The sequence below is a fragment of the Acipenser ruthenus genome, chromosome 4, assembly GCF_902713425.1.
Source record: "Acipenser ruthenus chromosome 4, fAciRut3.2 maternal haplotype, whole genome shotgun sequence".
In the NCBI taxonomy this organism is placed as follows: Eukaryota; Metazoa; Chordata; class Actinopteri; order Acipenseriformes; family Acipenseridae; genus Acipenser; species Acipenser ruthenus.
In genome coordinates, this window is record NC_081192.1 from 3,987,855 (window position 1) to 4,011,570 (window position 23,716).

Sequence of the window (23,716 nt, forward strand, 5' to 3'; positions counted from 1 at the left end):
TTTGTGACTTCCTGGACAATTTTACGCCTTGCTCTTGGAGAGATTTTGGCAGGACAGCCACTCCTGGGAAGATTCACTACTGTCCCAAACTTTCTCCATTTGGTCAATATGGCTCTGACTGTGGTTCTGTGGAGCCCCAGAGATGGCTTTGTAAACCTTTCCAGACTGATAGGCATCATCAACTTTTTTCCGGAGGTCTTCAGGAATTTGTTTTGTTCGTGGCATGATATGCCTCTAGAACTTGTGTGCTGACAACTTCACTCTGACGGTAAGGGCCAAAGTTAGTCAGATTTATATTGGGCAGGGCTGTTCCAAATCAGGCCTGGTTGTTAACCAAAGTACCTGACCCTAATTATCCCTTTAATTGGGTTGAGTTAACTGGGGGGGGGGGGGAGGGGCAATAACTTTTTCACACCTGAAGATTGCATGTTTGATTACCTTGCACACCAAACAAATGAAAGAAGCACCAAACTTTGTCATTTTTTTTCTCAGACTCCCTCTATATACTACTACAACCCACCATAAAATCTGACCAAATACAATGTGAAGAATGTGCAAAAATGCAGAAAATCAGACAGGGGGAAAATACTTTCACGGCACTGTATATTTGTACAGTACTTGGAATATCTTTTTTCAACATCTGAAAAATGAACACAAATATATATTTGAGATATATTTATGATACCTAATGGTTAAAGTTGCATTTCACTGAGTGTGAAGCTGCTGTGTTGTTTTCCAGGTTACGCATTGTTACATCTCGAGCTAAGGATGCTGCAACTGACGATCCCACCGAGAACGCTGCCTCATTGTGACATCCTGCACAGAAGTCACAGAAAGGCATACCATAGTGATGTTTGTGAATTGCTGAAGTGGTCCAGAAACTCTCTATTATTGTGTAAACTTCTTTCTAAAGAATGACGACTAAAGAATTATTGGTTCCCAGACAATTTCTTTATCTGTTTCACCAGTCCTTTAAAAGAAAGATTCAATACATTTCTACAACCTGACTCCAGAACCGATAACCCTGGACAATACATAAAAAAAAAAATTGAATGTATTGGCTTAAACTTCAACAAAAACACAGGGGCGTGCCATGATGATAGAAATAACAACGAAAAACACACTGCAGTTGAGTGCGAAATGATATAGTTAATTGTATTTTTGTAGGAACACATCATATACATTTTCTATTTTTATCATTAATTCCACTCTCATAAGATACAAAAATAATATCACAATATCTGTTTGACCTATCCTAGCTGAGGACAGGAGTGGGGTATTGAGAGGATGAAGACCCAGGACCCAGCATGTCAGTCTGTAGTGTAGAAGTCCCCTGAGGATGGCAAGCGCAGGGGCCCCCCCGTCACGTTCGGAAGCAGAGAAAGGTCTGGAAGGTTGCCAATTTGGGATCGAAGCTCTTTTCGTACTTGAGACACCTTGGCCAGTTTCTGTTTATATTCCTGTAACAAAACAGCACAGGGTTATATGTACGAATGTATGAATTCCAAAAGGGGAGCAAATCTGGTTATAACAGCCTCACATACGGTGTTGCCTATTCACATACACTGTTCCTTGTATGATGCTGGAGTTGACAATTATTACACTGAAAAGGAAAGCAACATTATCAGGTTTTGATCTAAAATAATACTGTTATGTGCAGTGTAATGTTAGACATGAGAAATGCAACCCGACCTGACATCGTCTTATTCATTTTGTAATGATACGTTATCTTAATGTCTAAATAGTGGATTGTGAATCCAGGAGACCTGCTTATGCACTGTGTGTGGTACAGCGTTTTGTAAGAAATGACCATGCAAACTGTCCACACACTGAGTGATGTTTTCCCAATATACATCAGCCCAGCCAAAAATACAAACAGAAAAAATGAAGTATGACACGTGCCCCTCCCACATCCCTGAATTGCTACCAGTGCCTATTTTAGGGCCCTTTCCCATTATGGCTCTTCATCATATTTGGTTTTAAAGTAAAGCTTGATTCTTTTTTTAGTTACATACTCACCAGAATTCACACTAAATGAAATGAGCCACTATCATGGGAGTCTTTTTCCATATTAACATATGTGAATCTAACTACAAGTCATTTGCTTTCAGTCATATGCGAAAAATAAATTCATCAACATATGTGAAAGAACACCCCACCTTCCCATGTTTTTATTAAACCCAAACAAGCCACACTTTTCTTTTATAACTTGGCCCCTTTTCTAGATATGACATCTTTTAAGGGCTGATCCATTTTTTTCAAACTGTTTTTGTACCTGTGAAATGTTTTTGATAAGACATCACTCCCCCCCCCCCCCCCCTTTGTTGGCATTTAAATTTTTGTGAAAAAAAAACTAAAGAAAAAAATAAACCAGGGCTTGAACCCATCCTCCAGGAGCGACACATACTGTGCTCTATATGGCTTGGCCAGTAGACTTCTGAAATGTCCAAACATGGATTGATAATCCCTTAATGGCCATAGTTCATCTCAATCCCTATGCTCTTAATTTACATTCTCTCCACAGCAGACAGAAAGTCACATTACAGAGTCTGTAGCGTACTTTTCACACAGCTTGACTTTTAAGCTTCAAACACAGAATCTGTGACCAATCATTTGATGTTATGGGTGAATTGTATTATTATTTTGTAGTAATTGGTCAAGTAGGGTTTCCCAAATCTTAAATTATAAAACAGTTTGAAAATGCTGCTTGCGTTCTGATTTCTTATACCGAGTCTGGTCCTGTAAGCTGCTATTGGACAGCATTAACGTCAGTATAATGGCTGCATGTTGATTGACCGAGCTTTCATTCTGATCACATTTCATTTTGGCATGAGTCATAAATCTCAGCCCATTTCGCTTTGTAGCAGCGATCTGGGAAAATATCTTAACATTCGAACAGACATTACTGCACAAGAATGCGAAGGCAAAAATCCATGTCTGTGTCCGCTGTTAATGACATAGTTGAGGTACGTATCAAAACATGTTTTCCCTTGCACCGATTTACCACCTTGCCAGAATCTGCGTGATTTCGTTTCTAAAATGGCAAGTGACGTGTGGGATTAACAGAAAAAACAGGATCAACAAAGCGAGGAAGACTGAAAAACGCTTCATGCTTTCCAAACACTGGCCCAACTTGCAAGGTAAATGCTACGTATAGAGATCAATGTTTTGTTTTACAGTGTGATCTTATTTTCTGTTATAAGGAATGTAATAAACGAAAACCAAAAACGGTGATTTATTTTTTTACTTAGTGTGGCCAGTTATTTTACCACCGATTTTCTCGCCATGGAATGTCCGATTATTTTTTTCCCCTCACCGCAGCAATTCCCCACATAGCTCAGGAGAGCTGAAGGTTCAGTGGGTGTCTTCTGATCCCACGACCGAGCCAGCTTTCTCTTTGCACCCAGAAGTCGAGAGTGGATGTCAGCGAGCCATCGGCCTCTGGAGGACAAAGGCCAGCCCTGCAGATGTCCTCTCTGAGCTCACTGGGTGCCTGGTCAGCCGGGTCCGCTGTAGCGTGATGAGGAGAAACAGTCCCTGACGGTTTTGCCTCCCTAACCCACAGGAGTACCAGAGCCAATGCGATGCTCCCTCCCAAATCTCCAGAGAAGACCGACGACTTTGCACAGCCAGGTCACGTACCTGCACTCCCCTGACTGGATGACACCCTGCACACCACACAGCTGTGCTTTGACCATGTGAGCCACTCAGAACCCCGCTATTTAAGTTAAATGTGACTGTTTTCGCTTCAGTAAACCTCAGTAATGCTACTTTATGAACATTTATTGAAATGACAATGGCAGGAATTCATTTAAAAATGTGACATCTGCTTTTTACACTGTTTCCGCTTGAAATAAACACTAGAAAATTGGTAACTAACTACTGTGTGACATCCTTGGCTTTTTAGTTAATTCATTTGGGGTAAAGTAAGGCCTTCACAACCTATTCTGGGATATTTCATACAGTTTTACATATCATTATGATAAAAGCTTTCGAAAATCGTTATACTTTTGCTATTTTGCTGGGACTTTTATACCATGACCATGGAACGGGAAAGTGAAAGTAGTGTTTGTATTTATTTATCTTTAATATGTTAGTAATGCACTTTAGCTTAGGTATTGTATTATATCAATTTATATCACTGATTGACTTGCTATCCGAACCACTGCTCTAGGGGCTGGTTGTTCACAGAAGGTGACTGAATTTGGCTACTCTGCGGTGCTCTCTATACAGGTAAGGGTGTAGGTTTAGGGTTAAATCTAGGATTGTTTTAGCTTTGGATACCCAAGAACCCTTTTTGGTCAAATTTCATTTTTTCTTGTAAATAGTGAATTGGATGATAAGGGAAATGCACAGAATGTATGTACTGTATTTATGTTAAAACCAGGGCAGGTAAAGAAATTGTTTTTAGATTTGTAGGACATATTTACAACAGGAGAGCTGTGTCAAAATATATTTTGCCAAAAAAATAAATAAAAAACACACCCCATCATGTGAGCTTTCTTAAAAGCACAAAGTTACGCTCAGCTGTATTTTGTTCAAATATAACGTCAGTCGTTCGCCAAAGAAAATGGGTTTTGTACTGGGCTCTCAAACTAGTTAATATTTTCTGTACTTTGCTGGCTTAGAACGAAGAAAAAAACTAAATCTGCTGTGTGGTTTCGCCCTCTGTCACCGTTCTAAAATACATTTTTTGTCCTGGCTTCCATTGAGCATGGACATGATTGTACTGACAGTCATAACCCTCACAGGAAACTATACCCTGGAAATCTGTCAAACCTGGACTACTGCCACACGATACAGGACGTCATGTCTATGACCAGGAATCTTCAGGCACAGGGAGGGATGGCTACGTTGGTATTAATGTTCATGCGCTTTCTGGTCTTGGACTGGGTTTGTCAGCTTTTAAAACAGAGCTGTATTTATTCTGGCTAGGGGAAGAATTGTATAAAAGGACTACGGTATTTATAAATATAAAACTTTTCTATAAATGTATAGAAAATTAGTTCTGGTGGACTCTTAAATCGCCCCCAAATCTGTGAACAGGTTTCTGCATCACCAGTATACCTCCTATACCTGTCCTCAGTTGCTGTATCTCAGTATAATAACTCCGGTAGATTTAATCATAAAATAGTGCTGCTTTATGGCCTGTGTTTTGTCCCTGCTTATAGCAGTATTTAAGAAAACCTGCACTACAAACCCAACAGAAAATGCCAAACATTGCCATTAAAAGATGTGCAGTTGACAAAAAATATCCTAGTGGTATTGTCCCTTTCCAACAAGGACGATGTCCTCTTGTCGCTAACTCAAGAAGTCTTGTTTCATTTTTTCTGTAGCTTGTTTAAATTTCTAGGCTTTACTTTCACTTTGACTGACTAATGTATCCTGCCTCCACACAATAGATACTGCTTGCGAATTGGATATTGGGACCTGCTTCGTAAGACACTCGATCAAGAGACACAGAACGAAATAGAAACTAAAGATTTGACAAGAAGCTTTGCCAAAATTGCCATTTGCAGTAAAGTGAGTGTAAAGCTTTGGTAGGTGGTGAGGTGGCATAAAAATCAGGCTTCTCCAAAATATTAAACCTTGGTTTAACTCTTTTGAAAGAGTGCTTTATGTATGCTGCGTCTTGAATGCATCAATATGTCCCATGGATTTTTTGTAAGTTATTCCAGATACTATAGTTGTTTTATTATCTTTTTATCTTAGTGTTTGTATTGTCAGCTATGCTAGTTAATGTGGTAATCTAGGCTACTGACATTCTGTATAGTACAAGTACTGTAAACTTCAGCGACACAGACCATCCCACCATAGCTGCGTTTGAATGATGTTATCGGGCTGGTAGACCACCACTAGAAGGAAACTGGTACACACCGGAAACTGAGAATCAGATTTATATATTAGTACAGAATGCAATTTATCCCCTTGCAACACTGCCTCTAGTGGATGTGAGAAAATGGTTCTAATTGATATTTCTTACAGATGTATTTTTTACATGCACTACACTACCCATTACCATACAGTTGTTTACCTGCTAAAGACCCTGAACCTGAGTAATTATATCAAAGCTGCATGCAGTGCCTGTGACACAATCATTCCCGCCCGAGGGCATATATGGACTGCCCATACAGATCACAGCATCATTTTTCCTTCAAGCCTGCTACAATCATGGAAGCAGAGACCTTGAAGGTTATGGTTACATTTCTATTTCAGGGAATCAGGGTTATGGTAATAATCTAGAGTTCCCTATCAAGTATGAAATGTAACCATTACTGCATGAGTGAGTGTGCCAGAGCGGTCGCAAGGGAAATGTTGCAGAACGACCAGAATGCTACAGGGCTAAGCAGAGAGGCTGCCCTGTGCCTTACCACACAGAACCTCAGGAACCAGTAGCTAGGGCTAAAAAACTGAGGGAGAAACACACCTCTATGTTAGGTTGTAAAGGTCAACCCTGAAGCCAGGGTTTTGTGGATCCACGACAGTCTGTAGAACCTCACAAGAAGTATGGGAAGTAGCCCACACCACTGCATTGGTGACAGATGCAGCTTGGAATCAATCACCACATTAAGCCTCAGAAGCCACAAAGGTCCTTTTAAAAAAAACTGCCCCACTAGGAAGTGAGCTCCTGGGGAGACCGAGTCATTACGCAGAGGGGATTTCCCCTCGTCAAAAAGGTCCTGCAAAAATTGCAGTATAACTGCCATGGGACAGGTCGTGGGGTCAAAGCCCCAGAAGCAAGCACCATGTCTGAACGATGCCCCACTTATACCCGTACCGGGAACACGTAGACGCTGTTTTGGCATTTTGCAGGATGCCAATTACCCTATTAGACAGACCCAGACTTGTATGCAGCCATTCAGGGGCCAAACCCAGAGCTGTAGGCTTGATGAGTCGGATGCCATAAGGTTCCCCACGCCTCACTGAGCAGGTCACAACACTTGGTCGTATCAGGGCTGAAAACCAACCAGTCTCCTGGGTCAATAAGGGGCTACTAATACCACCACCCTGGCCCGGTCCCGTCTGATTTTCTCCAGACACAGCAGATGCATTGCGAGCGGTGGGAAGGCATATAAAAACAGTTGCCTCAGCCACTGGTGAGCCAAAGCATCTATCGTCAGCAGGTCCGCAGCTCCTGTTATGGAAAACCAAAAGGGGCAAAAAGATCTCTCTCTACTCTCCCAAACCTCTCCCAAATGAGGCTCACCACCTCGGGATTGTAACAGGCTTGGAGAGGGTGCAATGCGCAGGAGACCAAAAGGAAGGGTCTGAGAATCTGCTACCATCAAGCCCAGAAGCCTCTGGAACATCACTACTGTAAGCGCTCTGTTGAGCTGAAAAAGCTTCACATAGGTGGCTATTCTCTGCACTCTGTCGTCCGACAGAGTGGATAGCATTGACCTGGAGTCCAAGCACACTCTCAGATAGGAGGCTGTCTGCAAAGGTGTGAGCTGGTTCTTTGCACGATTCAATGACAGGCCCAACCAATGAAGGTGGCCGGTGACGAGCTCCGTGTGGGCCTCTCCGTGCTGGAGACTGGGCACAATTGAGCCAGTCGTCCAGGTAATTGAACACTCCTGAACACGGAGGCCAGGATAGCTTCAATCCACTTTGAAAAGACACTGGGAGCCAGAGAGAGGCCAAGTGGCAGTACACGTAACTCGTACGCTGTTCCTTGGAAAGCGAACCGCAGGTACCTCCTGTGCCCTGGTCTTATGGGGATGTGGAAATCCGCGTCCTTGAAGTCCACCGTGGTGAACCAGTCACCTGGACTGATTGACCCCAACAGCTGTTGCATGGTCAACATTTTGAATCTTCTTCGACTCGGATACAGGTTAAACTGTCTGAGGTCGAGGACTCGTCTGAGGCCACCATCCTGCTTGGGAACCAGGAAGTATCTAGATAGAACCCTTCCATCAACTGGAGAGGGTGTACCGTGCAGAGCTCTCACCTCCTGAGAATACCGCAGTGTCTCACGGGTCCGTGACTGGTGTTGTAGTCATGCCCCGAAAGGGAGGGGGCCTATGCTTGAACTGCTGTGAGTAATCGGTCTGAATCACAGCAAGGACCCAGATGTCTGTGGTGCACTGACACCAATACTCCAGGTGACTCCCTGAAAAGGGGCCCTGGGCCTGTGGCAACAAGCTCCTAGGGCTGCTACTGGGCTTCTGCCTCTGTGCCTGGCTGTGGAACTTGTTAAAGCCGTGGGTCGCTTATGAAAATCACCTCTGGCCGTCGTTGCAACCAGCTGTGCCAGTCTATTAAGCTGCTGGGGCCTTGGGCACCAGTTTGCCGCTGGTTTGCACACTGGGGGTGGTCACTTGGGAAGCAGATGCACCAGCTCCTTTGTGGACTCCTGTGCACGGTGAGAATGCTGCAGCATCTCATCCACTGCAGGAGCAAAGGTATACCCCGGTGTAATGGGGGCATCTAACAGTGGTGCTTTATCCATAACACACACTCGTGCCTGGGAAAGCCAAAGCTGCCTTCTTACGGCTATCAAAACAGCCAGGTTCCTGCTCACAGCCTGTCCATTCAGTTAGGAGATACAGAGCAGGTTTTTATTCACCAAACACAGCTCCTCTAGCTGCTGTGGTGAGGGGCTGTGATTCTCCAAAAGCGATTTCAACAAGCAGGCCTGGTAGCGACCAGTATGCTGTTGCAATTACCCAGCCTTGCGGTGAACGCACCGGCCTGACACTGCTTGCTTGGGCAGCTAGCATCCTTGGTCAGGAGCGCTAGTTCAGGCACCTGTACAACAGTGGCAATATAAAATTCTACTGGTGGAAATTGGCCCAAACCCAGTTTCTCTGCGTCATTCAGGCTGTACAGCATGTCAATCAACAGGGAAACAACTGGAGCTGTAGCCAGGTGACCCCAGGAGGATTGTATCTCAAAAGAGAAAATCTGGGTGCGGGGGGGGGGGGTCTGGGGGGATGCAGAAGAGGCAGCAGGCTGAAAGACGGACTGCCTCGTCTCAATTTATAGGCCAGGGCACTTGCAACACCGCAGTGGCCCTTTTATCAGTGGTAGAAGCTCTGCTGACAGGCGGCTGAGGAGGTGGGCTAACAAAAGCGGACGTTCCCCTCCGAGAAGGTGGAGTCAGACAGCACGTCCCCTGCGATTAAGCACTCTGTCAGCAGAGCTTCTGCCACGGATTAAAAGGGCCACTGCAGTGTTGCAAGTGCCCTGGCCTATAGACGAGGCGATGGACAGTACATCCTGCTGCCAGTCTGTGCTTGTAGCTGCCCAGAGTTTCTCCAGCTGTTCAGAGTTAGCCGATCTGATGGATCGATGACTTTCTCTTCCTCGGAGAAGGAAGAGAGGCAGAGGATAAGGAAGACCGTGAAGACAGCTTCCCACGTGGGCTCCCTGAGGAATGAGGGATGCCTGCTTGTTAGAGCCCTGCAGTCACCAAAACGGCAACGAGACACTGCAAGCAGTCTGACCTGAAGTACTTATCTCTGTAAGAACACAATTACAGTTAACAAAATGATAATGTTGTTTACAAAAACAAAACTTTTAATTTTTAACTCCAGCTGGAGCCAAGCAGCCTGTAAGGGGAGCACAAGTCAGCAGACTCAAGTTGCTTAGTTCCTGGGATTGGGCGACATGAGCCGCCGGCTTCACACGGAGCACAAGGTCGCTGCGGGACAAACAGGCTGTGTGCAAAACTCTACAGTAATTACCGCATTAATTGGTGTAATACACAACTAGTGAGCAATACGCAGATAAAAGTAACAAGTACTCATCTGTCTATGGCTCTCCTGTCAGGTTTCAGTCCTCTGACAGGAAATGATGCTGTGATCTGGGCAGGCAGTCCTTATATGCCCTTGGGGGCGGGCATGACTGCGTTACAGGGCACTGCATGCAGCTTTGTTAGAATTTTTCAGGTTCAGGGTCTTTAGCAGGTAAACACCCATACGGTAGTGGTTACATTTTGTACTTGATGGGGAAATACAATGATACATCAATCTAATTACAGTAGGCCCTCGCTAAACCGGACTTGTCGGGAGACAGACAGGTTGTCCAAAACAACAAGGTGTCCGTTTACAGTGCAAGGGTGGCTGCAAGTAAAACGCATAGCCTACCTGCTACTTTCGTTTTCTGTTGGTATGAGTCAGACTATTTGCAAAAGCAATTAAGACATTTTAAAATTCTGAATTTGTAGTATTGTAGTCCCCCATCTTGCGCTTTGAACCGCTGGAGTCCATCAGTATTTCTAAAAGCTTCTCGAGCACAATTAGTTTATATGCCCTCTTTTAGTGATATACTTCATTTTAGCAATTTAGTATTCACAGTGACCTAAACTGGTTATAATTGGGGGGACATACGTTGTGTTCGGCGTATCCGAACGTATGGCATAATGGTGTCTGTATTAGCGAGGGACTCCTGTAGTTAAGATAACTCTGATATTTCTCACCCATACCAAGTTACGCTGAAGTATTTCTTTGCATTTTCAAGCATACCCAGCAGGGTAACTTGATCTTAATCATTATGTAAAATATCAGCACGGAAAAATACAGCAAATATAAATACTTTATAGGTCAAACTAAATACTTTCAAAACCTGTACGTTCTGGATGCATGTAAGAGAATGCTCTGCATTACAGACCAATCACAAGCTGAGTATGGTACCAGCACCGCTCCCTACAGGCTTTCGTTAAGTAACTGGAGTCAATATCTCAAGCACATTAGAAACGAGAGCTTTGGTGGATTCAACTGCAACAAATCCTAAACCTAGAGTTTACAGTGGCCAGGAAATGCAACACGTCCTCCAATTTCACACAATGCAAAAACGTGAGATTCCGATTAGATTTGAAACAGCTGTTTACAGAGTTACTGAAAGCATGGATTACATTGTGTGCAGGGAGATGAACTACTTAATCCAACCCATAAACTCAGAGTACCTGAAAGAGATCAATGCAAGGAAGCTAGTGCTTGGGGAAAGGACTTACGTTGTTTATACCCGTTAGCAGAACACTGACTTTGTGTACAAGTCAAAAAAAAAAAAAAAAATGAAAAAAGGGATTTGATCATCATATGGTAAAGTTAGTATAAATGCAATGTAGTCCAGTCTCTACAGTATGTTTAAACCTGCATCACACAACAGGCACGACCAAACAAACATTCTGACTCGCAGTAAACATACTGGATGGAGTTTGAAGATAAAGGCCTATAAAAGCTCCCCCAAATCTCACCTGAAGGGGTTATTCTAGTCCAGGTTTTTTTTTTTTTTCTTTCTTTCCTAAATGTGAAATCTGAATTGTTATCTAGTGCACAAAACAGGCAGTATTATTACATTACAAGTAGGGGTACTGCAGTCCTTGTGGATAAGGGTTGGGAAAAGGCTGGCCTGACGATTTTGAATTAAGCACACTTTCAGCTTCTCTGAAGCACCAACACCCTCTCATAGCAGCAGCTTAAAGAATAACACACCACAGATATTGTTGTTTGGTTTTTATTTTCTTTTACAGGAATGACTCAAACAGGACGATGAAGACATCAGCCGATACGTCCTCATTCAATACCTGCAACAGAAGCTTGACAGTAAATAGTTAATAAATCTTCAACCACAAGCTGTGTGCACAGAGCTACTTACCAGGTAAAAGACAAAGCTCCAGGTGCCTTCTCAAAGGCCAGTGCCTTTCTTAACCTTAAATTAGTACATCACTCACAATCTCACATTAGCGACCAGGGGGTATAAGGCTCCTAGACTTGTCAGGGCACAGGAGTGCCAATTAAGAACCCAAGCTGCAGAATACCCATAGCTGCAAACTTTCAAGAGATTTATCAAAACACATTACGAAATCTCTAAATATAAACTCCTTTATTTAAACCTCCTCCTACAAGTGTTAAAATGACTCTTGGTAATATTTTATTTAGCTATTACGAAATATGACAAACATTTTTTGGGGGTTATTTTACTCTGTTTCTTTCTTATTTGTCTACCACATCCCTTTCACTGACTTGGTACAAAGGAGCATAAATAGTTAGTTATGACTTATAAGCAAGACAAACTCATACATATTCATCTAAGCTCTGAGTTAAAATATGTACGGCAAATCTTCACTTTTGATATCCATTTAGATAATATAACAAGGGGCATGCTTGCAATTTTCAGGGAAGAACGTACACACGCACGTACGTATGTGCAGTCGCAATAAAAGAATTTGGGCAGTTAAAAAAAAAAGTGATTTCTATAATTTCTATTGTTCAATTGAAAGATATAAATTAAAGTAGAGCTTCACCTTCATGATAAAACAACAAATCATTACATATAAAATGCAAAAATGAAGTTTATACTTTGACAGAAGTATCTGGGCAATGAAATGGGTATGAAACCCATTTCATGATTATTGACAATTACCATGATTGAAAACCAACACCTGATGATAATTATAGAATAAAACCAAAAGTCCAGCAACAATCTCAAAATGGCAGTGATACAATGAAATGAGAAAGGAGAAACTAGCAGAAAGACTGAAAAGCACTGTGTGGGCTATTACTGACAAACACAGGAGAACAAGGAACTACTGCAACTAGCTCCAGGTGTGGAAGACCAAGAAAGATTTCTGCAAAATCTGGAAGAATCATTCGAGCAGCCCAGCAAAATCCTTGGATTACTGCAAAAGATTTGACACAAGAATTGAGAGAAGATGGTCAGGAAATTCACGAGCGAACAATTCAATGATACCTTGAGATTAATGTCCTGGGCGAAAACCAAGATGCAAACCTCTGTTAAAAACAATACACAAAAGAAAGCGATGGAGTTTTCCATTGAATACTTGAAGCCAGATGATTTCTTCAACCAAATTTTATGGTCAGATGAATCCAAAATATTTCACCAAGAAAAATATGTTTGGTGGAAGAGGAGAAGAATTTAAAGAAAAGTCATGCCCAGTGTTAAACATGGTGGAGGGTGTGATGATATGGGCTTGTTTTTCTTCCTCAGGTACTGGCGAACTTTGTATTGTAGGATCAATGAATGCTGCAAAATATCAAGACATTTTGCACTCTCATTTGTTACCCAGTGCTAGAAGGCTTATTGGACGGAAGTTTGTATTCCAGCAGGATAATGACCCGAAGCATTCTGCGAAGTCTACAAAGGAATTTCTGAAAGAAGATTACAGTTATGGATTGGCCATCTCAGTCCCCAGATTGAATCCCATCGAGATGTTGTGGATTGACTTGAAGGCTGCTGTTGCAAAAAGGAAACCAAAGTCAATTGCAGAACTCAAAGCAGTATGTGCTGAAGAATGGGGAAAAATATCTCCGAAAAGATGCCAGCAACTGGTTTCAAAATACAAAAAAAAGACTGCAAGGTGTAAAGGAAGCAAAGGGTGGGCACACAAAATGCTAATGTAAGGGTGCCCAAATACTTGTCAAAGTATGAAATTCGTTTTTGCATGTTATTTTTCATTTTATACATGTTATGTAATCATTTGTTGTTTTATTATAAAGCTGAATCTCTACTTTAGGTTTATATCTTTCAATAAAATAATTCAAAATTAAAGAAAAATCACTTTGTGGTTTCTCATTTTAACTGCCCAAATACTTTTGTCTGCGAGTGTATGTATGTATATATTATATATTGTGGCAGAGTTACAGACGGGACGTATGTGCTTAAGGATGAAGAGAGCTATGGTTTCCATACAAACGGCAATGACAATGGGTTGACCACTGGTAGTATCGGGTTACAGAAACTGAACTCCAGGATACACACCGGTGCCGAGTGTTAGAATGATTGGTGTAATAACAACTTGATTGTTAACTGTTGGTAATTAGCCCCTGCTTAAAAGCAGGGGAATCCCTGTAGCCAGTGTGGGGGTAGTGGAAGGTGTACTACATAGGTGGATAGGAGTTCGGTGTGTTTGAAAAGAGAAAGACTGTGTCTAGGAAAAGTGTACTGGAAGTACGATCTACACATCTTGTGTCAATAAACACTGAAATACAAGAGACAGTCAAACAGCTCAGCTGGACTGTCTGGTAGCTCGGGAACAACTTCAAATGTTCAGTTAGAATCTTCGAAGGAAGATAGGCTTTTGTTTTGTTGTTACCTTTGTTTTTGTGGCAATAAAAACCTTTGATTTATTGCAATTAATTTTTGATCAGTTATTCTATGGGCATTAGTTGATTAAAATCGGTAGATCAGTAACATTTTTAACAAAGGTAACGATCTTATAGTGGCTGTCCTGCATAGTAATACTTCTAAATCAATAGAATCTAAAAATCAATAAGCCCAATGGGAATTTAGTCTTTTTTAAAAGCATTTTAATTATTTTTTTTTTAGTAAATGTACCACATTCACAGAACAACCATTCATTTCAGCTGAGCCAAGCTGTGTTTACCACTACAGCTACGCATTTGGCTTCCTGTACTTTTTATTGCATCTAACAAAACCCGAGACACAAGAGATTGTTGTTCTAAATCTTGTACAGGTACCCAAGTATACTGTGACTACGGACATGTGATTGCTTAACATGCTGTCGTAGAAAGTATCAGAGAAAGTAATTCCACAGAATGACCTCCATTTGAGGAATTGGTGCTTCATCGTGCCCTCAAAGCCAGTTCTTACCTGCTCATTGTGATGTATTGTATCCCTACGCTTCTGCTTATCCATTTTAACATCAATCCGGGTTTGTCCAAAAGTTTTGAGTGTTACAGTGGCTCTCAAGTGACTTTGGGAACGCTCATGTTTTTGTGCTGACTTCGATAGACAGCGCTGTAGCCAGTGCTGTTCCATATCGCCTTTTCTGTACTGAACAAAATTCCATTTTTTTTTTTTAATTGACAGCTACCGGTAAGCCACGGATACCTTTTAATAACTTCAATTTTGGAAGTGGCGAGTATATCCCTTCCCTTCCTGTGTCAGTGGTACATATCTCGTCATCTGATATCATTATTTATTTATTTATTTATTTATTTTTTCGTACAAAAGTACGTCAAAATAATATTTCGATTCTCAACAACACTCTATAATAATCAATATCGCACATAATTCAGCTATTGTTACACTGCTTAGGGCCTCACATACACACACAAGCAGTTAGGAGATGTACGTGTAAATGGGGATTTAGTCTTATTTTGATTTTACCCTCAACTTTATTTCACCATTTAAAGTCTACAAAAACTGCTGGTACTAAAGACAAGGGTTGGGGAGCATTTTGTAAAACAAAAACTGTAAATATAAAACAATAAAAATTAAAAAAGGGTAAAAGTTTACGCACTTCCAGTTTCTGTTCTTTTTCTGTTAGAATTTCTTTTTGAGTGCGTAGGAAATCGGTGAGTGTTCGGGTCAGCTGCTTCCGATCATCTATCTCCGCTGCCAGCCTCCCGTTATAGTCTGCCAGAAGCAGACAGGCATCGTCCACCATTCTGGAGAGCCGCTCCCCGGACTCTTTATCTAAATCATTAACAGCAACAAAAAACAAAATACAAAGGTCTGTCAAGCAACATTATTATTAATTACATTTAAACAATTCATATGAGGCACACTCCACATTCTGGGTTTGTTACACTTTGGAGCACACACACAGTCCTGCATTGCAATGGAGGCTGAAGACTGGGTGCAACACATTTTTAAAGTTTTACAGCCAAATCATAAACTAACATTGCTGAAGAGATTGATCATGGCGGATAAACGGTTAAGATACACAATGGATTACTGTATTTTTTAAAAGTTATAGGTCAAAAGCTTCCTAAAGGAAAATTCTTGATTCACATTTCCAGTCCTTAACGTTGCTGTAACACACGTAAGGTGGAATGGGCCATATCAGGACAGCGTTAGGGGCAACAAGTAACCACTGATTTATCTCAGCAGCCTATGCCTGTGTTGAGATCCTGTGCACGTATATTACCAAGCTTATCAACTGCATGTCTGACTTTTCCTTATGACATGACCTTGAGCAATATCTGGTCCTCTCAAAATCCCTTGTATGGTGCAATATTCAAACCCCTAGTCTGGTACATCTACCTGTTATTCTATCCAGCAAGGAAGCATCCTGAACCTCCAGGGGCAGGGAGGAGATCCTCTTGCGAACAGCAGCATCCCCCGAGGCTGCATTCTCAAGCTCCTGCAAAGCTTTGATGATTTCAACAGTCTAACAAAACAGAAAAACACTCATTATTGTTGTTTTATTTATTTATTTTTTTAAATATAAATTTCTGGGACAAATATCCAAACGAATATATTTTGACATGCAATACAAAAATCAGATGCTCTATTTGCTAGAAATGACAAAAATACCTTGGACTTAATTTACCACCTCACCAGAAGTTGCGCGATAGTTTCAAAAATGGCAAATGAAAAGGAGCTTTGTGCGATATGTGGAATTAATATATTTAAAAGAATATACATAATAATTCCAGGATCAATACAGCAGTCTTAGACAGCAAAGTAAGCAAACCAGATTATCCGCGCGCATGCATAGTGATCTCGATGGAAAGCCATCAGAGTCAAAAAAACGCGTTGTGCTGCTTTAGAGCTAAGGTGACCACTTTTGGAACACTGGTCCCAGTGTCCCTGAACCTTCCTTGGGACGCTCCCCCTCCCCCCGCCCCCCGCCCCCCGCCCCCCCGAGCATCGTCGTATTGTACTTGGATGCAGGCTGCTGTGTTACTACCATTTCTAACTTATTACAGTACAATGACACATGATATGACTAAAGGGAAGTTTGAACGACCAGCATTAAAAAGCGGCTGTACAGCATGTGCAAATCTGCAGAATTACTGAACAGTCAATGTTCATATTTGCAACCAATCACAGAGAATTGCGGGCGGGTTTATCCACTGACTGCTGCTAAAATGAACTGGTGGCTATCCTTGTCTGGATATCACTCTCGCTGCGTGAAGAGGTTAGACTACTGTAGTCAAACAAGAACGGCTCATACAGGTACCATTGTATTGTGCTGGAATTATTCTCTTCATCCATGATATTTGTATATCTGTGTGCAAACGGCTTTGCTTTGTGTGTAGCTATAGGTGACAATTGCGGAGATCAACGCCGTCATGTCACATCACCGTGCCACCGTTACAACACAGGGCACTGAAGCTTGTCGTGTTTTGAACACTGTGCATCAAAATAGCCCATCACAACAACAGGAGGGGCTGTAAAATATGACAAGTTTTTGCAAACATATTTTCTATGAAATAAGTCTAAATTTACTTTTAGTTCACCACAGGTACCCTCTAAGAAACGTATGTTAGTGAATAATACAACATTTCATGAAATGTGAAATGATTGTTTAAACAATAATGAGTTTCAATAATTGTTTTTAGCAATAATGAAATACAATAGTTTCAGGTCTTCAGGTGCACATTTAATTTGTTAAATATTTACATTGATTAGTTGGGTACTGTATATGATACAAATACTTTAAAACAATTAAAAAAAAAATAATCACATCCTCGTTTCATTTTACCTTTCTTTAGAAAATAAGTAAATAAGCTGCCTTAGAGGCAGGGTACATCTCTTTTTAATTTGGTGACCCCTTATTTTTATTTCTGTGTTAAATGTATGAAAGTATTTTATCCTGCAAAGTTTAAGAAAAAAATAGACAATGGAGTACTCATATTTAAGATTAATGCTATCTGTTGCATACGTGTGATAGCTATATAAAGTATTTTACTTTCACATCTATTAGTTTAATAGAAGAAAAACAACAAATAAAAACATGTTTTTTTCTTCAGTAAAAAAGAGGCAAATGTCAGGGCTCAAATTACTGGGAATCCCTTTTCTCCAAATAGTTATTTCCAAATTTCCTTGAACATGTTTTAAGACGACAGATATCACTTAAAAAGGAAAAGAACCTGTTAAACGTGTTAACTGTATCATGACATGTCCTGCCTTGTCTCTGCAGTTTTTCAGTACCAATCCATGATAATGAGAAAGCGTCTCTGCACATTTTACACAGGCTATTGCTTATGCTTCTATTAGATTAAATAGTATTCCTTTTGTAAGTAAAGAAGAGACAACATTTAATTTGATCAGAAAAGGAATACGATTTCATCTTATTACACCTTGATCCATGTCTCAGCCTATACTGTTGACTCAAAAAAAATAAACTCCAGCCAAGATCAGCAAAGAAATCAGCCTTCATAAAAATGCACTGTTAATTTAATTTAGATTGTCAGAAAACGCTTTCTCAGGATCATTGATTGGTACTGAAAAATGGAATGGGCAGGAAATGTCATCATGCAATTAACACGTTTTTAACAGGTTCCTTTCAGTTTTAAGCGATGCCCGTCAGCTTACAGCATGTTAAAGGGTGAATTTGGAAATACAACTATTCAGAGAAACTTAAAAGGGTTTGCCTGCGTGGATTACTATTTACCAAACTTAACTACTGCACACATTTAATCACCTTTAACAGTACATTTATTAATAGAAAGTGGCTGAAAATAATTCCTAGTATCTATTAATCATGGCACACTAATGATCCAAGCGGGAACTGTAATAAATATACAGAACAAATACAATGTCATTAAATGGCAAGAAATGTAATATTTTGAGAAACAAAAAATAGATTCCATGAAGTAACCATTTAATAAATTGAAATACTGAGCTATCTAATGTGAGGTTGATGCAAATTTAGTGTGAAGTATACGGCTCCTGGCCTACAGGACAGTATAAATTGGCAATCAGTGTCTTAGAATGCCAGCCATTCTAAGTGCCAGCTGTCTAAGAGCCACACGACCAAGGGCAGTCTGAGCTGTGGCAGTTTTCCAAATCTCTCCCATTGTCTGCTAGGGTCCTCATTCCAACTCTTAACATTAGCTGTATTTAAGTAATATTAAGGTGTTTTAATTAGGTGATCTACTGTTTGTGATTAGCACCCCCAGTAATGTTGTTGAAGCTGACACCCTGGGATCCTTCAAGAAACTGCTTGATGAGATTCTGGGACCAATAAGCTACCAACAACCAAACGAGCAAGATGGGCTGAATGGCCTCCTCTCGTTTGTAAACTTTCTTATGTTCTTACCAGGTGAGTGTGGTTAAATTGAATACCCGTCAGTTTCAACAGAGTACTCTTTTAGAAATTCAGGATCACTGCAAACCCATGAAATCAAACCAAGCACAATACTATACCCAGTGCTGCTGGATAGGTACCGACTGCAAACCCGTTATCATTGTAGCTTTGTTTTCATTTCAATAATCACATTTATTTTTAAAACAATATTATTTACAATTGTGGAGGATATAACTGTTACTCAGTGAATGTTTTGTTTTATTTAGGCAATTTCAAGTTAATAAGAGAATTTTAAATGATATTTAAAACAGCAGTGAAAAACATCAGTTTATGAGTAAAGGAAACTGATCATTGCAAAGGCAGTGAGGTTAGTAATAAACTGACTCCATTGTGATTTAGCAGTTGGTTCAATCAATTTAACAACAAATGCTGGATTGTAAATATAAAACTATAAAGAGAATCCAGAAATAGGAAAACAGGGTTTTTATGCATCATCATGATGATGGTAACGATCTCTTCCCCTCGTCCCAAGACACCACCAAACTCCCCACAATTCAGCAGCCACGTCAGTGCGTAAGATGTATGTATGTATGTATGTATGTATGTATGTATGTATGTATGTATGTATGTATGTATGTATGTATGCATGCATTCTCTTTATGTATATTCTTAAAAGGCATTCATGCACAGCAAAGCTTTTTCCAAAGAGGTGCTGACCATAAGGCACTTTATATATTAATGTCTCTACAGAGTTAAACAACAGTTCACAGCAATGACACATAAACCATGTCTACTTTGTTTGATGACACTCAGAGAGAAGGTTGGTGGCACACCTCTTCGTGATACTCGAATCTCTCTCAAATGTATTTCAAGAAACCGGCTGAACAGCCGCTCAAGGGTTTCATTTCATTTTCAGTTAACCTGATGTTCTAGAACATGCAATCCATGTTCTTTGTGGAGCAAAGATCCAAAAGCAACAGCATTTCTTTTTTTTTTTTTTTTTTTTTTTTTTTTTTTTAAAAGGGAACTCCACCACAGTATTGTTATTCTCTTCAAAAACAAAGCATTTGCATAAAGGTATGTTCAGTAAGCAGCCATTAAAACCAGCCAATCACTGAACTAGCCGAGGAAGGAAGGAAGGAAGGATCTGCACGTACTGCAGTTTGAGAAATGTTTGCAAGACAAGAGAAATTTGGTTTATACACAACTATTTAATATAAAATAACAACTTGTGCTGAAAGTGTACCTGGGGAGAGTCGGCAGGAGAGCTCGGGCAGGGATAATCATCTTCCTTAACCTTGATCTCTTCATAGGGACGCTTCTTCGGCTTCTTACCACCTTCTAAAAGGAAGGGGCAAAGGCATGGTACCAGCTAAGCAGTCAACCAACAAGGAAACTAAACAGGTGTGCTTACAGTGGACATGGCAGGGATAAGTCATTGTATCCCTGGGATCACCATCTCAGGGGACACACAATATCAGAGTGAATGGTTTGAAGCAGATGAAGTAAAATGTGTATGTGAGAAAGATGTGTCTCCTATGAGGTTTAAACGACCTGGCTAAAGAAACTTACGCAGAACCTCTTTGAGTTGGTCAAGCAGATCATTCTCGTAAACCGCCCTTTCCTGCCAAATCGAGAATACTCTTTCCAGGTGCTTCTTGGATCCCTCATCACTGGCACTTTGTGTGCGAGAGAGAGAGAGAGAGAGAGAACATTTCAAAATATTTCATAACAATGGATATTGTTTGTTAGTTTATCATTTTATAAACATGACTTTACTGCTGTGCAAAGTTGTCAGAACTGGCCATCAGAAATTTAAAGTATATTACACTTGAATTAATCTATATTAACCTTGGACCAAACTTAGTTTCAGTATGCACTGCAGAGCTGCGTAGTACAGGAAAGAGGACTCTGCTCAAAACATCCCACCACTAAACTAGTGTATACCCCAGTTTGTTTGTTCCAGATTCATTTGTTTCTTTAATAAAACGTGAGCAACAGGGCTTCACTGCAGCTTCTTGTCTCGGTCTCATTCCGGACACTGTCCTGCCACAAACTTGAATCAACACTTCAAATAAAATAAAATCGGTGAAAAAAAGCCTTACCGTTCTGGTTGTCGTTTATTACATCATTTCTGTTTATTACATGGATATTTCCCTTTGAATACATTTTTAACTTTCCTGATGCAACAAGTTAATATACATGTTTTCTGTTAACTGGTCAATTATTTAAGTGAAAAACATTACCTTGCAACATGCTTAAAGGCATCAACTATAACTGGTGCAAAATCCTTTGTAAATTCAGGGCCTTTTCGTTTACTGTTCTGGATGACATCATTGGCTAGGTAGAGAAATGTCAGCTTTCTCGAGACCTTGGCTGTAAGAAATGAACAGAATGTATCAATTATACTGGGTTTTAGGTGGGCAGGTTCTGTAGGGTAACTGTATATTAATCAAGTTAAACCAAGAATTTCTACAAGAGAACATTTTACAACAAGTAGTATTTGAGTTGGTGATGAATTGGATTTTAAACAAATTAAATGTTTCTTGTATTTTAGTCCCCCGTGAAAAACGCGATCACGGATCGCGGTGCGACTTTGCGGAATGCACGCTAGGTTGCAGAATTATTGATTTTCCATGGCAACAAGCCTAACTAGCATTCATAAGAACAAATTCAAGTTTTTTAAACATACCACAAGGTGGCCCAGTGAGATTTCTTTAATACCTCTGCTTTGTTTTTCTTGCTCAACCCGCTCTTAGGAAAAGCAAACCACTCATTTTAGACACTGCCGTGCTGTGGCTATTAAAATCCTCAGCTAACATGGATACATTTGTTAAGAGCAAACATGTGCCTGGAGGCAAAAGCCACTTAGGAAATAAAACAGCCGCTGGTCATGCTGGGGAATATCCGAGACTCTTGTATGAGGAAGAGGGTTAACTGTTCAAAACAGCCCTATAAAAAAAAAATAATAATAAAAAGAAGAAAGAAATTAACAAAGAACCGGGTTGGTTTTAACTTTTAAAAGGCTACTGCAGAATTCAAGAATTTCTGTTGCAGAAATCATGGACCCTTGCCACAGAATTTGGAAAAAACTGCCATGCTTTTCACGGGAGACTAGTATTTGGTCAAAATCAAACATTTACAAATTCAGCAGACAACCTTGTTTGATAACCAACTAAAAAGACAAAACACCGCCCAGTCAATGCCAAGGTAATCCAATAGGGTTTTTGTTTTGTTTTTTCCACTGCAAGTGTGCGTTTACACGAGACAGAAATGGAGTTAAACACATAAAAAGCATGCACATTTTGGAGGTTTGTGAAAAATCTTGTTTCAGCTTAACAGTACGGTAATGCTATTAATCCCTGGCTTTGTTTTCCTTTATTGAACATGGTTAGACTGGGCAGTTTCTTTTATGTGAAGTGACTGTTATTGTATATGGAGCTTTCAGTTTCAATTTCTTTTCAGTAAAATGTCCAACGCTTTTGAGTTGAACATTGACATCAGAATGGCACCAAGCCGACTTCTTGTTAGGTAATGTAGGAATACAACTAGACGAGTGAACTTTAAAACAACACATGAAGAGATTACTGACGTTACAAAAAAAAAAAAAAAAAAAAAAAAAAAGCAGGACATACATCTAAATAATATCTGCATATTCCAAATTAAGGTATAAAAACACAGCCAAAAGAACAATATCTTCAACAGATGAAAAGTGGAACCACTGATATTGCAGTGCTGAGAAGTAGGAACATGGATTTTCAAGCCTAGGTTAGCACTGCTTTCAATCTGTGCACGGAGGAATTCCCATCATCATACAGAAAGTATACATTGTTTTAATATATGTTTTCATGGTACTGTGCATCACTCGGCTGGGCCTGGTAAAATCACATATTTCAGGCCTAAAGAGGTGTTTGGGTACAATTACTGAAACTGCAGGGTTTTCAAGGCCTTTAGAATGCAGAATGTTCTACATGCCTTTGTGTATCAGCATCTCATCTTTGGAACTCATTGCCTTCAAAACATAAAAATCTTAAAAAAAAACACACACCAAATCAACTATTTATTTTAAAATCAGACCAGGGTTACAAATCCTGTAAATACTGACGATGGCCAGGATCATGTAAACTGGAATTGTTCTACTGTTTATGCTTGTATTACTGTTTTTAGGATTGTTGTACAGTGCGTTTGTCCTTTTTTGAATGCGTCTGCTCTTGCCGTTGATTTTATAATGTTGTTTCTTGCTGCTTTCTCCTGCCAGGAGCCCTTTGGGTTCTATTTAAAAAAAAAAAAAAGAGCATCTTGCTCTACAAATGGAATCAGAAGCTGGCACACTAAGCAGCATTGATGAAACAATTCTTCCCTGGAGTCATGCTTCAGTGAAAAACAGATCTAAAGAAACCCATCAAGGCTTTCCCTTTAATGAATCCCAACAGATATTCTAAACTGAACTGCTGCCCTGCTAACTTGAGAACTGCAGTCCAGAGGGGTTAAAGACCCTGTGGAAAAACAATGAGACATCAACAACCCTTTCTGTAAAAAACGTACAAGTAAACAGCTTAAAGCACTATGGATGAACATTATTTTTGGTCAACTTAACAGTAACATACCTACTACAGTAGATGCAATTCTAAAGACCCAGAAAAAGCAACAATTGGCCTTATTTTCACACACAGACATAGACACACACACACAGACACACAGACAAAAAAGTCTGCTGTGCAGGCTTGGTATCTGGCCAGCTGAGTG

The 23,716-nt window shown here is 40.3% G+C and overlaps 1 protein-coding gene across 3 annotated transcripts in view; it reads right to left on the minus strand.

Annotated features, from left to right (window-relative positions):
- Window positions 1-420: 420 nt before the first annotated feature.
- Window positions 421-23,716, minus strand: part of slc30a8 (solute carrier family 30 member 8) — a 48,065-nt gene continuing 24,769 nt past the window's right edge. Inside the window, exons 2-7 of one of the 3 annotated variants that reach the window (XM_034000640.3) lie at window positions 21,217-21,346; window positions 20,543-20,649; window positions 20,217-20,308; window positions 15,976-16,102; window positions 15,230-15,405; window positions 421-1,460 (exon numbers count right to left, since the gene is read on the minus strand). In XM_034000640.3, coding sequence (XP_033856531.1) covers window positions 1,311-1,460; window positions 15,230-15,405; window positions 15,976-16,102; window positions 20,217-20,308; window positions 20,543-20,649; window positions 21,217-21,346 — 782 coding nt within the window. In that variant the 3' untranslated portion in view covers window positions 421-1,310. Of the gene's footprint in view, window positions 1,461-11,444; window positions 11,531-15,229; window positions 15,406-15,975; window positions 16,103-20,216; window positions 20,312-20,542; window positions 20,650-21,216; window positions 21,347-23,716 lie in introns of those variants that run through there. The other 2 variants (XM_034000639.3, XM_034000641.3) reach the window with 2 other exon arrangements.